General features: G+C 39.7%; 2 protein-coding genes across 2 annotated transcripts; both read left to right on the top strand.

Moving 5' to 3' along the window:
* Window positions 1-1,736: 1,736 nt before the first annotated feature.
* On the top strand, window positions 1,737-2,508 carry LOC133393028 (uncharacterized). Its single transcript, XM_061656033.1, has 2 exons — window positions 1,737-1,922; window positions 1,999-2,508. The coding sequence occupies exons 1-2, from the start codon at window positions 1,847-1,849 to the stop codon at window positions 2,445-2,447; spliced, it is 525 nt and encodes a 174-aa protein (XP_061512017.1). The 5' UTR covers window positions 1,737-1,846; the 3' UTR covers window positions 2,448-2,508.
* A 3,073-nt stretch (window positions 2,509-5,581) lies between these two features.
* On the top strand, window positions 5,582-12,906 carry LOC1279626 (protein bicaudal D). Its single transcript, XM_554113.4, has 10 exons — window positions 5,582-6,392; window positions 7,795-8,160; window positions 8,239-8,376; window positions 8,461-8,618; window positions 8,689-8,999; window positions 9,082-9,272; window positions 9,361-9,572; window positions 9,657-10,138; window positions 10,224-10,398; window positions 10,467-12,906. The coding sequence occupies exons 1-10, from the start codon at window positions 6,189-6,191 to the stop codon at window positions 10,621-10,623; spliced, it is 2,394 nt and encodes a 797-aa protein (XP_554113.3). The 5' UTR covers window positions 5,582-6,188; the 3' UTR covers window positions 10,624-12,906.
* The last annotated feature ends 1,456 nt before the right edge of the window (window positions 12,907-14,362 follow it).

Below are 14,362 nucleotides of genomic sequence, written 5' to 3'. Positions count from 1 at the left end.
TTTCCTCGTTTTGAGAGCTTTCTCACTCGTTCTATACTTTTGTATGGCTTCGCATTGAAGTTATGCATTGCTAGAACTGTAACGGCTATACAACCCAAATAACCAAAAAAAAAATTGTTACGATGTCGTACTTTGTGGCTGATTAAGAGATATGGAGTACTTTGCGGAACTATAACGCTTTTTAACAAGCACTTGGTACTCTCTGGAACCTTGCGGCTGGTTCACCTGATGTGTATGGTTCACGATGGAACTTTAAGGCTTGTTAAGAAGGTGTACCGAACTTCGTGGAACTTTATAGCTTTTTAATGCATGAAATCGGTAAGAGGTGGCTCTTGTCAAAGTGTCAAAGGACTGGTGCCGTCAAACATCTAATTGCTGCTGCACAAATTAGATTGTAGCATATCTACTATACACAACTTATTATAATACACACTATCAGCTATAGACACATTGTAACACACTTTGGAAAGCCAAACCACACCATTGTAACACATTCATTATAACTCATTCAGCAAATCAGATCATACCATAGCAACGCAACCGGAAGAGTTCAGGCCGTCCATTCTAACAAATAACAAATGTGACACACATATCAAAAACAATCGAAACGCACAACATAAGCAGGAACAGTATGTAACCCAAAGCAGGAACAGTATATGAATTAAACCCAAAACAGGAACTTAGTGACAAGAACCATCGTTCTTATCAACAAAAGACAAACGTAACTAGCTGAGTGAAAACAATAACTTTCCAACATACAACCCGGAACCAAATGTGTGAAACTCTTAACTTCATTTGAGTATAAATAAAACCAACTCCGATCATGGCAAGTCAGATTCGTTCGGACTGTCAGGATAGGACTATGCCCATCCTACATCTATCGACTTCTCATTTAAAGAGTTTAGTTATGTCCCCCTACCCAAGGTAAGGCCTCTAAACTCCAACGTTTCCAGTAAGGGAAACCTCCTAAAGGTTTCTATGATCGCCTGGACGATCAAGTGTCTAACGTCCGCTTCGAAGTTTTAATCCACCTCGGCTCATGTCAGTAAAAACTGACCTACCGCGACGGTACTCGAAGTACAGTTGTACGATCATCGCATTACATGGCGACCGTAGCTATCGTCCGAACTCATTACAAGATAAGTTAAATGAAGAAGGAATATTAAATGAAATGATTATGAATGTTTACTATGTGAAAGTATGTGAAACTCAAGACCTTTTAGGGTTTTAAAATAAACCTGCACATAAAATACACAAATTGTGTATAAACTTCATTGATGACGCCTTGCTTGAAAATAAAATGCAAAGAAAAATAATCCCTGGCACCGTGGCACACGGAAGCTGCTTAGGCGCTATTTAGAAGGACCACCTGGAACTTTGATGCTGTTTATCTACTGCAAAAGGCGAATTCAAGCAGCGATCTTTAGCATGCCAAAATTAGCTGCTTAAGCAATTTTGGTTATTTGGGGTGTATCTCGGGGACCGCCTGTATGAGTTTTCTTTAAACGCATGAAGCAAACAGTGCTCTATTAACGATAACCAAAACAGCTGTAGTTCAAACAAACATATTCAATTAAGCATTTTTTTTTAACATAACAATGCAGTTTCATTACTATCAATAAATTCAATACTCGCCTGATGCGCAAAAATTACAAACACATTTATGGGCTCGGTCCCCAACAAAAGCGTATGTTGAATAATAACCGTACAGTTTAACCGTTTCTATAGCCATTTCGTTAAAACGGTTACTTGGGTCGAAATGTCAATTTAGTGAATGCTGTTTTCAAGTCCAACGGGTTTCCTTGTTTTGTTTGATATTTTTAAAGCCGCTAGTTTGTGCTGAAAAATGACTTCATGTAAATATTCCGAGCAGCTCGCTAATATGAAGCGACTAAAAGAAAAAATGAAGGCATTGTACCATGGTAAGAAGTCGTCCGTATTTTAAAAAATGTTGCACTATTTAGTTAAGTTATTTTGGGTTGACTTTTCCTTCTACAGAAACAGTGGAACAGGAGCCGACGGATTCGCACTGGGACACCGTTTACTGTAACATTAACAACGTGATGGAGCAACTCAAAATACACAACCTGAAAGCACAGCAACATCAAAGCACTGACCCATGGTCCGAAAAGGATATGGTTAATTTAAACAAAATACTTGCACTTACTTACGCTTGTATCAAGGATTGCGGTAACATCAAGCAACATGATGGCTACGACTGTACAAACAAAGATGGTAACTCAGCAGTCGTTCCTGGATTTGGAGAGCAAATGGTCAAAATGAAACAACAAATTGATTTGATTTCATTCGAAATAACTAAACTGAAAGCGGTCAAGGACGCTCTCGACAACATTTACTCGAACTATAATGTGGAAATGGCTGTTTCATCAAATGAGCAAGATAACGAAGAAGAGTGTGATGAGGCAGTGGACGATGTTTTCATCTAATCCTTGTGCAATGATATGAGTAACATGTACATATTAAAGGTTCTCATTGTAAAACAATTAATTTTAATCGTGTTATGGTGATCCTACTTAAAGATAAGGAACATCGATCAATGTACCTTTTACCCAGATTTAATTATTACATATATTTAACTCCCTCAATTTATTTTTCTTTCGTTTGTAACCATTGTGTGTTGTTGATAAAGCCGTGGTCGAATGAAGTGTTTTCTGTCAACTTCACACCACCAAGGTAAATATAGTGCCCAAGTAATCAATTTGAATGGTGCAATATGTACAGTCTGCTCCCGAAATACGCAGTTTATGCGTTCCCGTGGCATCCGCGTAATAGGCCTATTAGACGATGGAATTCTCGTTTGGTAGTTTTTGTCAAACTCTGACATTGACATAAAAAAAACTGTCGTATTACTAAAGTCATGAGAATACTTCTGTCAGTTTTCACATTTTTCAACCATTGTTTTTAATTTCTTGAGCTTAACCGTATTAATACACGATGCGCAATCTCAGATTGCGCATATATTCGTTTTATTAACACATATGTTATTTCGTGTAGCCAACCCTGAGCTATAAACGTCATTTCTGTACAATTTCAGATTGCGCCTAGATTGCGCATAAATTTTAAAGATTATATGTCCGAGATATAATTTTTTTTTTTTTGGACGGATAAATATATCAAACCAATCCGTTCGACAGATAAATATATGCGCAATCTGAGATTGCGTATCGTCTATTCCCAAATAGCCAGAATTGCTTAAGCAGCTCATTTTGGCACGCTAAAGATCGCTGCTCTAATTCGCCTTTTGCAGTAGATAAACAGCATCAAAGTTCCAGGCGGTCCTTCTAAATAGCGCCTAAGCAGCTTCCTTAAGCTACGGTGCCGGGGATTATTTTTCTTTGTGTTTTATTTTCAAGCAAGCGTCATCGATGAAATAAACAACAGGATTTGTTTTGTTTGTGTACATGTGTATATTTTTCAATCCTTAATATTCATAAATTACACGAAACGTATCACAATTTACTGTACAATAACAATCACTTCCTTCAAAATCCCTTCTTCAAAGAACTAATCTAACTTGTACAGCAGCAATGAGATGATTGGCGGCGTCTGTCTTTGACATTTTGACAAGACCCACCTTGTACCGATGTCATGCATTAAAAAGCTATAAAGTTCCACCAAGTTCAGTACCCTTTCTTAACAAGCCTTCAAGTTCCATCATGAACCCTACGCATAGTGCTAATCAGCCGCAAAGTTCCAAAGAGTACCATGTGCCTGTTAAAAAGCTCCATAGTTCCGCAAAGTACCGTCTATCTCTTAATCAGCCACAAAGTACGACATCGGAACGATTTTTCGTTAAACAGCCCTAAATCAGCTATAAAGTACGAGCTGGCTATTTGGGTTGTTACGGTAACACAAGCAATTAAGAAATGTTTATCATTCACATTGTTTTTATCAAAGACCAACAATAAATTCAAATATTCTTTTCGACTTTGACAGAAAAATCCTCTCCAGAGCAAATTGGAAATGATTACAGTCTGTTCCCAAGTTACGCGCTTTGTGCGTTCCCGAGATCCGCGTAATTCGAATATCAGCGTATGTCGAATTTCGCGGTTTTCGGCTGAAATACAATTTGTTACTCGGTATTTTTATTTAATTTAATATCTTTATACACTTTATCATTTGTGCGATATGATTTGCGAAAAACATTCTGATGTTTTTGGCTTTTAAGTGGAATAAATTTGTTTATTTATCACGACAAATATTTACGACAAAAATTAGCTCAATTTAGCTAAAAGAGATATAGCTTCATCCGAAACCGTCGAATTATCCAGTTTGTTTACAGATAAATGCCCAACTCAAAAAATTTTGAACACATTTGACTTTTTATGTAAAAAAAAAGTAGGTTGACTGGGTAATAAGCTATTTTTATTTACGTGGTGTGAATTTTATCAACGCAATTCATCGAAAACCAACGTGAGACGTTGTCGCTCTACGTCTTTAATAATGAGGCAATTCGAATTTATTGACCCATTATAACTTCTGTCAAACGCGCTTTGACTTACCGATTCCAATTCTATCGATCAAAGCTAATAGCACTTATAATGTTTCTCGGAACCGCCTGTATTTCTCTATTGAACTGTCGTTTCTCATCAACACGAATATACCGACCGCCGGATAAAAAGTACCTGTATAAACAGTTTTCAACTGTATTTCACATACATTGGAGCATCGTTTATCCGGGTACCTTTTATCCGGCTTTCCGTTTATCCGTGCTGATGAGAAATGACAGTTCAATACAAAAGTGACATTGGGTTATGAGGAGGATATTTGAAAAAGCGGTCATAACAGCACATTGTCATAACAAAAAACACTGTAATTCATGGCAAATTTTAAAAATTCTCTTTCGAAAAACATGAAGTTAGTAAAAACTGGGTTATTTTTATCAAAAATAAGAAAAAATTTCAAAAAATAACCAGGAATTGGTGATAAAATATATCATTTGACTCATTATCCGTGTTATTCGCTTATCCGGGCCAAGTCTAGTCCCGAGAAGCCCGGATAAACGGCGCTCCACTGTACTTGGGGTGAACTGGGGATGCCAGCGCCACCGTTTGACAGGTCGTGTGCGTGAAACCAAGGTGTCTTTATTAAGGAGGTGAATTGTTAGCGCGTTTTCCGGGCGCCATCATTGAGTATTGTTATGTCAAATCGCATACAATTTTCTATACCCACCTCCAACCCTCCCTGATTTTAATACAGGAGCCCCCAGTATTGTTATGTCAAGTCGTGAAATGTCAATTTGCTCTGAAGCACTTCACCTCCTAATATCCATACACCTTGGCGTGAAACTTCATAGAGAAAAAATAGAAGCAGAAGACAAAATATGCAACAAAAGTTTTTTTTTATGGACTTTTTAGAAAATCTCATCGTTTCCAGATGTCGCCACTGCGGCGCCGCCAGTCCCATTGTAGAAGCGCTCGGAGGTTTCCCTGAAAATAGTTGTTTGCAATCGCGTTTCCAATCGCACCCAATGTGTGAATCGCATTTGAAACTCGCCTAATGTAAAAGCGGCATAATGGCTCAACTGACAGTAGGTTCGGTACAAAATTTGATATTTGGGAAATTTGCGTTCCGTCTCGCACTCTGCCGCGGTGGCCAACAATTTCTAGAGCAAGTGTTACCGAGAGAAAAACTCCAAGAAGGTTTTCCTGTTTTGATATTTTTTAAGCTGACTACAACATCTGTGCTACGTGTGGTGTGCTCCTGCACCATTGCTTTGCCGCGGTACTAGGACACGCTTACGCTGATTTACGCTGGAGATTATCGTTTTCGATGTTCGGAGTGAAAATAGAAAAGAGAAACGGCCAATGTCACCCAATCGTTTGAGGTGGCACAAGTGTAGCGCACCTCCCAATCCATGAAAGGGGAAAACACAGTGCTTTTAACCTCTAGTGTAATGACCAGATCAGATTTCTTTTATCGTAAGGACGCATAAAGCTCGCATTCCGCTACACCGTGGGTGACACATTCCTTTGCGTAACCCTTCGGCCACATTGCCACATTTGGCTGGCAAACGAAACCCCATCGCTTCCGACAGAAGTACCACCGATTCGAGACTGCTCGCTCCAACCGTCGTGCCTCCCCGCTGATTGTTGCTCCTCCGCTCCTTCAACGGAGAAGAGTGTTCTATCAGGAAGCCAAAAAAAAGGAATACACCGATACCGAAAATGACATCATCGGCGGAACTAGAAACCTTGCGGTCCGAAATCGAGCGTCTAACGCGAGAGCTGGATCAGGTGAGCAGCGAAAATATTCAATCTGCCAAATACGGTCTAGGATTGTTGGAGGAAAAGCAGAACTTGCAAGTGAAATGCGAAGAACTGGAGTCGCTGTACGAGAACACCAAACATGAGCTCGACATTACACAAGAGGTAAGTTCAACATGTTTGCATAAGTAACACGTATTTGCTTGAGAGCAGTGCTAATATCAACGCAAAACGCGTAAATTTTCTCTAAGAAAATGACCAAGAAGGAATTAGTAGCGTCAGGTGCAACTAATACATAGTGCGTGAAGAGCTTATAACTACGCCAACCGCTCTGCACAATTACAACAATCTAATGATTCACCGCACATTTCGGTCTCATTTCGTTTTATTTCATTTCACCTCGTATGGCAGAAGCGAAATGGGTGAAATTTTCCTTCGTGTTTTCGGTTACGCACCGGGGTAGTAGGGCGATGGAGGCAGCCGCCGAGCTGTGGGTGATTGCTTTCTGTTGTTGTTGTTACTTCCAGCGCTAACTACGATTTCATTTGAAATGCAATCGAAATCAGAAACGGCCAATTGGTGCAGCTCCACGCCTTTTTTGAAGACTGTTTTTTTGTCTGGATGGGAAAATGGCTGTGTTTTCGTCATCGAATAATTGCACCGTTTTTACCTTCACGTGTGACATAGATGAGCATTGATGGTACTTATCTATTTATTCCTTCTTTTCTCGAACTAACGAGACCCATCGACCGAATCCTCACGTGCATGGCGGTTCTTGAATTGCTTTCCAATTAGGCGGTAAGTGCTTCTTGGATTCTGCTTCAGAGCTATTGATCAACTTCATTACTGCATTGGGAATAGAGTTGTGCAAATAATTGTTTCCATTTCCTCCACACCACTTTCCACACTCTTCCGTGGGTCATCTTCGCGCTTCAGCACACATCGGCTGTCGTCGGCTCCGGAGGCTCTCAATACCTACGAATTTTCCCTGCAAGAAAGTCGATAACGTATCCGGCCGATATTACCGGATACCTGCCGTTGGAAAAATCATAGCAAACCATGGCGAAAACGAAATAACGCGTGAAACATGTGCAACATGAGAGTGTGTTGTGGTTGAATAGATTTTCGCCACTTGTTGTTTTACCTCTTGGCTATTTTCTTTAATTTTCTCTTACACGCCAATAGATTTTGAGATAAAGCTTCGCGTGTGCACCGGTGTGCTTGGTTGTCGATACCACCCGGTACTTCTTGTGCAATACATGCTCTTAACGGCAGGTCTAGGAAACGACCGAGTGGTTTATTTTGAAGGTCAATTATGCGTTATGATACGATTACCATAAATACTATCATAAACATAATTTGTTTACATAATTTCACGTGTTTTCGGATATCGTATCGATAGAAGAAGAATGCATTTGACACAATGGGCATCTTATTCATTCTAGGTACCATGAGGTGCAATATTTAAAAAAAAACTCTTTAGTGTGCGCTGCTGGTGTATCTGTACCTGCGCTTTATGCATGCATAAATTGTAATAAATATAATAACATTAATGATTGTTTTTTAGGCTTTACAAAAATTTCAAAAAACCCAACAAGTCACCACCAAATCGGGCATCGAGCAAGAAGATGCATTGCTCAACGAGTCGGCCGCGATGGAAACATCCCTCAACATGCAGATTGTGGAGCTGGAAAATGAAACCAAACAGCTACGCCACGAACTAGATCGTGTGACAAGTGAACGAGATCGCATGCTGCAGGAAAATGCCGAAATCGGGCGCGACAAGTCCGGTACGGAAGCAGAACGGGCACGGCTTAAAGCTGAGCTGAAGGATATGAAATATCGCGAAGCTCGCATGCTGGCCGATTACTCGGAGCTAGAGGAGGAAAACATTTCCCTCCAAAAGCAGGTGTCCAGTTTGCGAAGCTCCCAGGTACGTGTTGACATCCAACAGCAAATGAGTGTAGGAAATCATTAGCTACACAACATGTTCGATGTTGTTTCTTCGTAGGTGGAATTCGAAGGCGCTAAGCACGAAATCCGGAGGCTGACAGAGGAAATCGAGCTGCTGAATTCACAGGTGGAGGAGTTGGCTAGTCTTAAGAAAATTGCTGAGAAACAAATGGAAGATGCCTTGACTGCACTACAAGTGAGTATCATTTAGTTTCACAATTTAAACAATCATATGTCAGGGTATTTAAAACTATTGTCTTTGCGTTTCAACATTGTTCAGGTTGAAAGAGAGAATAAATACGCTTTGAAGAAAGAGCTTGATACACATATCAACCGTGAATCAATGTACAATATTAGTAATCTGGCATATAGTATACGTAGTATGGAAGAGAATGCCCTGAACAGCAGCGATTGTGAAGAGGAAATCCCAGCACTGAGGTAAGTTATATTTTGCATGAGTGGCAGTGGCATAGTATGAGATATAATACCTTTAATTATGGATATACAGAGACTCCACCCTGAAAAGATTGGAAGCAACGCTTGAAGCAGAAACTGCGGACCTGAAATCACCCGATGGCACAAAGGGCGATCTATTCTCGGAGATTCATCTGAATGAGCTTAAAAAACTCGAAAAGCAGCTGGAAACAATGGAAACGGAAAAGTTATGCCTGACCGCAAATCTTCGTGATGCCCAGCAGAATCTAGACAAAAGCCAAAACGACTTGCAAAACTTTATGGCTAAGCTGATGTTACTGGCAGCACACGTTGATGCGCTTCATACGCTCAAGAAACAAATTCAAATTGAGGAAAATATAACCGGTAAGTTGGGAAAGTAAGGTGACGACATTGCTCAAGTCGCATTTTTGTGAAATCTTCTATCGTACGCTTACATTGTTTGTAGTATCTACAGCAAAGGACAAGGATGTGAATGATAAATTGAATGAAGCTATCATGCAATACTCGAGCTGGTTCACCTTAAGCTCGAAGGAAATAGATACTCTCAAAGCTGACCTGGCTGAATTGCAGAAGGGCTTGAACTGTTCTGACGCAATGACTGTACTGCGCAATGAAATAACAAATCTCAAGAACAAGGTAGTGTGCTTACTATATTAACTGTCCGTTTATCCGAGCTCTAAATTAATTCATTCAACAACTTAAATACTTTGTTTCTGTTTCGTAGCTGTTGTCTGTTGAACAGAAATCATTGGATTTGCATAGTGACATCCAGGTACTTACGACACTCTCACAAACAGCGGGCCAGAGCTTGAACACGACGCGAACTAATTTAGTTGCACTAAGCGACGACCTGGCCCAGTTGTACCACCTGGTGTGCACGGTAAATGGTGAAACTCCAAATCGTGTACTGTTGGACCACAAGAACGACGACTTAAGGTATGTTGAATGTCAATCATTTTAAAGCGTATCCTATTTTAGCCATATTGTTGTTATGTGCCTGTTTTGTTTTTCCATATTTAGCTTCGAGAACGATTCCTTAACGGCAATTCAATCACAGCTGAAATCCGACATTCTTACATCCAAGCCTCATGTTTTTGAGGACCTGCAAGCACTCAGCGATGCTGTCGAGATTCGCAAGTACGTTGACACTGTGAGCGATCAAATTCGGTACCTCAAGACAGCCGTCGAACATACGATCGAGCTGAACAAGGATAAGGTGGTGACCGATTCCTCCGCTACATCCTCGGGCGATGTAAAGGAGGCAAAGGAAGAAATAGCAGATCTGCACGAACAAATCATCAAATTGCGCAGCTTGCTGTCGACGAAACGCGAGCAGATCGCAACGCTGCGCACCGTGCTCAAGTCGAATAAGAACACCGCCGAGGTGGCGCTGACAAATCTTAAATCCAAGTACGAAAACGAAAAGTTGGTCGTCAGCGATACGATGTCAAAGTTGCGAAACGAGCTGCGCATCTTGAAGGAAGATGCGGCCACATTTTCAAGTAAGTTGGAGCAAAAATCAAACTCGATGCAAACGGCGTCAAACCCCATTCTTCTACCGTTGTTTATTCCTGTTTTTTTTACCAGGTCTCCGCGCTATGTTTGCGGCTCGCTGCGAGGAGTATGTCACTCAGGTTGACGAACTCACGCATCAGCTTGCGGCCGCTGAGGAGGAAAAGAAAACGCTTAATCAGCTACTTCGATTGGCTGTGCAGCAGAAACTTGGACTGACGCAAAAGCTCGAGGAGCTTGAGATGGACCGGTAAACATTAGCGTCTGTTTCTAGTTAGTGCATAGTGATGAAGTAATTATTTGTTCTCGTATTTATAGTGAAATGCGCCATGTGCGCCGGCCGGCAGCTTCGCAGCGCGGCGGTGGTGGAGGTGGCGGCAAGTCGGCCTTCTCTCGTGGGCAGCCGGCCCGGAACAGCCTTCAGAATCCGAACAGCAACAGCAATAGTAACAATCCGAACCAAGCTTTCTTCTAACATAAGGTGAGCGTACAGCGTAAAATTCTAGCGTTCCTTTACACACTTCTTAAGCTGTAAAGGGGGAAGCGCTAGAGGAAAGAGTTTGTAGTTTTAGTTAATACAAAGTGGCGGGACGAATAACAACCAAAAATTATCACCATCATATGTGAATCTTTCATCGATCTCCCGTGTGTTATTGAGTTGGTTGTGCATTGTTTTACGCTCTTTTTCTTTGCAAAAGATTAGAAAAACGGAGAGCTATGACTAGGTGGTCCGTCCCACCATTTAAATTGAATAATCAAATTCCCACATGGAACGTAACTGACCAGCAGTGAGCAACACTGTTTGAAAAAGAAAACCATATTTCCATCCATTAATGAAACGAACGAGAAATGAAAATAGTTGCAATTTATAAACTCGTTGTAAAACGTACTGATCAGCGTTTGGACGAATGTCGAAGCAAAAAAAAAACACACAGTATGTCCAGTTAACCTGTGTGAAAGTCCGAAGAACACAAATGAACGCAAGAGATATATTTATTTTCACCGATAGTGGCAGCTACAATAGTGTTGAAGGAATTATTGTAACTAGATGACTAGCTGAACGAACGAACGTGGCAGCGGTTCACCGAAGAACACACAGACAGATGACTGATCGAAAAAAGAACTCTGATGAAGGTATGGTTCGTTTATTACACTATCTATCGATTATTAGAAATTGATAACAACACAGTTTAGCAACTTAAAATGTTGAATGGTGTTGGTGGTTGTGGCTTGCATACCGAATGATTATGGTAACACAAATGTTGCTACCAAATCTATTTCAAACAGGTATAGATAGAAATTATTTATGAATTCTCGAGCAAATACCAATACGGTTATGAGCCCGTTATCTAATAATTTACTGCGATGATGATGATAGTGCGAATGTGCTAAAAACATAATGTTCTTTTCTGAAACAACGTTCTAATGTCACTTACAGTTCGTGACAAGAGAGACCTTTTTGTTTATCGGTTGTATTGATGGTATGGAAAAAAGCAAAATTTGGACCAACATTTTTAGGGCAACTTTCCACACGTTCCTGATGACTAGAAGCATCAACGTATTTTACAACATATTTACTTGCCGATGCTGCCAGAAATATTTGCAATGAAAAGAAAAGCATCTACGACGTCATAAAACAGTCAGATATTCGTCTTGCTATCGGAGTGCAATGTGATTTCATTGGCAATACAGGGTTTTCAATGATATTATTGACGTGTTCAGCGAGTTGTAGATTCGTTCGGGCATATAATTGACACTTTCAGCGAGATATTGAATTGTTCGGAAGGCGGCGTTGACAAGTTCGGCGATACTATAGAGCTGTCACTTTCGTACCCCTTGGACTGCAGCTTGGATCATTCTCATCAGAAGGTAAACAAACGGTTTTCGTAAAAATATATTTGTTTTAACTAATTCATGTATTAAACAGCTTGGGGAATGATTATTAGCTACTTTTAGGACTTCTAAGAATGAAAAATTGAACCTTGCGGCACAGTGTGTAAACAAAACAAATGACAGCACTACAGAATCGCTGAACATGTCAACGCCTGCTTACGAACAATTCAATATCTCGCTGAAAGTGTCAATTATATGCCCGAACGAATCAACAACTCGCTGAACATGTCAATAATATCATTGAAAACCCTGTAAGAATGTTTCGTTGTATTGTCGGCACCGCTGCATCTTACATTGGTGGCTGTAGTGGAAGGATGATTAATAGTAAATTCCTAGAAGTAGGAATTAGCACACATCAGTAACTAGCAGTGCGCAACATTTTATAGTCTATTAGGACGTCTTCCCTTTGCGTTCCAAAGTCAGTACGAAACATGATTATCAGTAGTGTGTTAAACATTAGACAGCTCTAATGAGGGAAAAGTAATAGAAGAACAATATGTTCATTGGTTCATAGCAACTAACAATTATCTGTCCAAAATAGTGCAGGTTAGATTTTGAAATTTGTGATTTTTTTGTCAGTTAAGATACACGAAATATAGCACCAGACTCAAATCGAGCAAGTGAGGCAATATGTCAGCAGTGTCAAAAATAATGATAGCAAAACGAATGAATGAGAACACAATAGGAGTTTCGTCGATGTAATCCTACGAAAGCATGTCCTCATTGAAAAAAAAATCTTCTAATCGTCCAAAATTTATTATTAGAATGTTATTATATTCTTTGATTAATCCATTTGCCAATATTTTTGAGAAGAAACAGGTTATGTGAATAATAAAGATATTATAGCATCAACTCTACATGGAAATTGAGAGTAGCTCTGGTATTGTTGTATCTGACTTGGGGGACAACAGAAACAGACCACACGCGCATCATGCGTCGTAAATCTGGTGCGAAATGATTTGTGCCGGCAGAAAGAACATCCAATTCGTACGATGTGGTACTGTAGAATCTCCTATTTAATGTAAAAGAAAACTATCATTTAGCATAACTTATACAAGTCTACCGAGCCATATATTTATTGTAAAAACATTTAAAATAAACAGAAAAAAACGTGGAATAGAAAAGCAAAATTTATTGCACGGAAAATTATTAAGATTAAGCGAAATGGCCAGTGTTGAAAAGGAAAATGAATGAGTCAACAAATGTTACTTCAAAACCGACAGCAAAGATAGACATACAAGTCGACCATTTTCCCCCAAAAAAAAAAAACACTGAAGGATAAAAGAACAAAACACACTTACAAAATACGACACGACATAACAATATGAACTACGAAATTAATAATAATTAATCACCGTCCCTTTTTTGAAATGAGGTTTGAGCGGTAGGAGATAACTCGAAAGAGTGGTAATAATTAACTATACGATGGTACGAAGCCACGATAAAGCATTTTTGGTACTTACCCTAGTACATGGAGGCAAGAAATGCTACTCAATGCAGTAGCCAAATTATTACAGGAATCCAGAAGCGTTAGCTTTTGGAAACTTCCGTTTGAATAATTTGTGAATTTTGTTATATCTCGTCTTTCTTTGCGATTATACGCTTTTTTGTGTTTAAAATTATTGTGTGTTAATCTTTATCACAAACAAAAAGTAAAAAGAGATTGCAACCTGTTAGAGAATAGTGATGTTTCTGATATTTGATATTTTTGTTGTAGGATCTTAGAGAATCGTAGTGAGTTAAAGACAAACAACATGCAAGCTATGCAATCTGCATGATTAAACATTTGTAGTATACTTTCGCAATACAGAAGAAATAGCGGCACTTGATTTAACGTACATCAATGATGAAACAAGGTAACAAACGAAGATCTTAGATGCCGAACGGTGTAACACGGAAAATAGCAAAAGAAGATGGACATACTTAATGGTGTAGTCGTAAAATGAGTAACATCTTTCAATCCCGTTAAGTTGGAACATACATTTGTTTTACTATAGTGCTAGGCGGCCTGCAGAGTTCGGTCGGTTGTAGAGTGCGAATCCCTCCTTTCGTATCCGTAGACATAAGATATCCATGAACTAAAATCCGCATAACGGTAGTGTCCATTTGATTAGCAGTTTAGTAGGTGTAGCGATAATCGTAAGTTAATACCAGAAACAACAATCGTATTCCCTCCTAGCGTAGCGCAATTTCTACACGATACAATCCCCTTCCCCGTTGTTCATTACTTTAAAAACGTGCAATCAGAGTGAAAGGTTACTCTCGAATGTTGCAAAAAAAACACTTATTGAAGGAAATGTAAGTGAGAGAGAGAGTCGAAG

The sequence above is a fragment of the Anopheles gambiae genome, chromosome 3 (assembly GCF_943734735.2).
Source record: "Anopheles gambiae chromosome 3, idAnoGambNW_F1_1, whole genome shotgun sequence".
NCBI lineage: Eukaryota > Metazoa > Arthropoda > Insecta > Diptera > Culicidae > Anopheles > Anopheles gambiae.
This window is presented reverse-complemented; position numbering and strand designations above follow the sequence as displayed.

Coding starts and splice junctions, on each gene's coding strand:
- LOC133393028 (XM_061656033.1), top strand. CDS start 1,847: ATGACTTCATGTAAATATTCCGAGCAGCTCGCTAATATGAAGCGACTA. Junction 1,923..1,998: donor AATGAAGGCATTGTACCATG/GTAAGAAGTCGT, acceptor TTCCTTCTACAG/AAACAGTGGAACAGGAGCCG.
- LOC1279626 (XM_554113.4), top strand. CDS start 6,189: ATGACATCATCGGCGGAACTAGAAACCTTGCGGTCCGAAATCGAGCGT. Junction 6,393..7,794: donor AGCTCGACATTACACAAGAG/GTAAGTTCAACA, acceptor ATTGTTTTTTAG/GCTTTACAAAAATTTCAAAA. Junction 8,619..8,688: donor GAGGAAATCCCAGCACTGAG/GTAAGTTATATT, acceptor ATGGATATACAG/AGACTCCACCCTGAAAAGAT.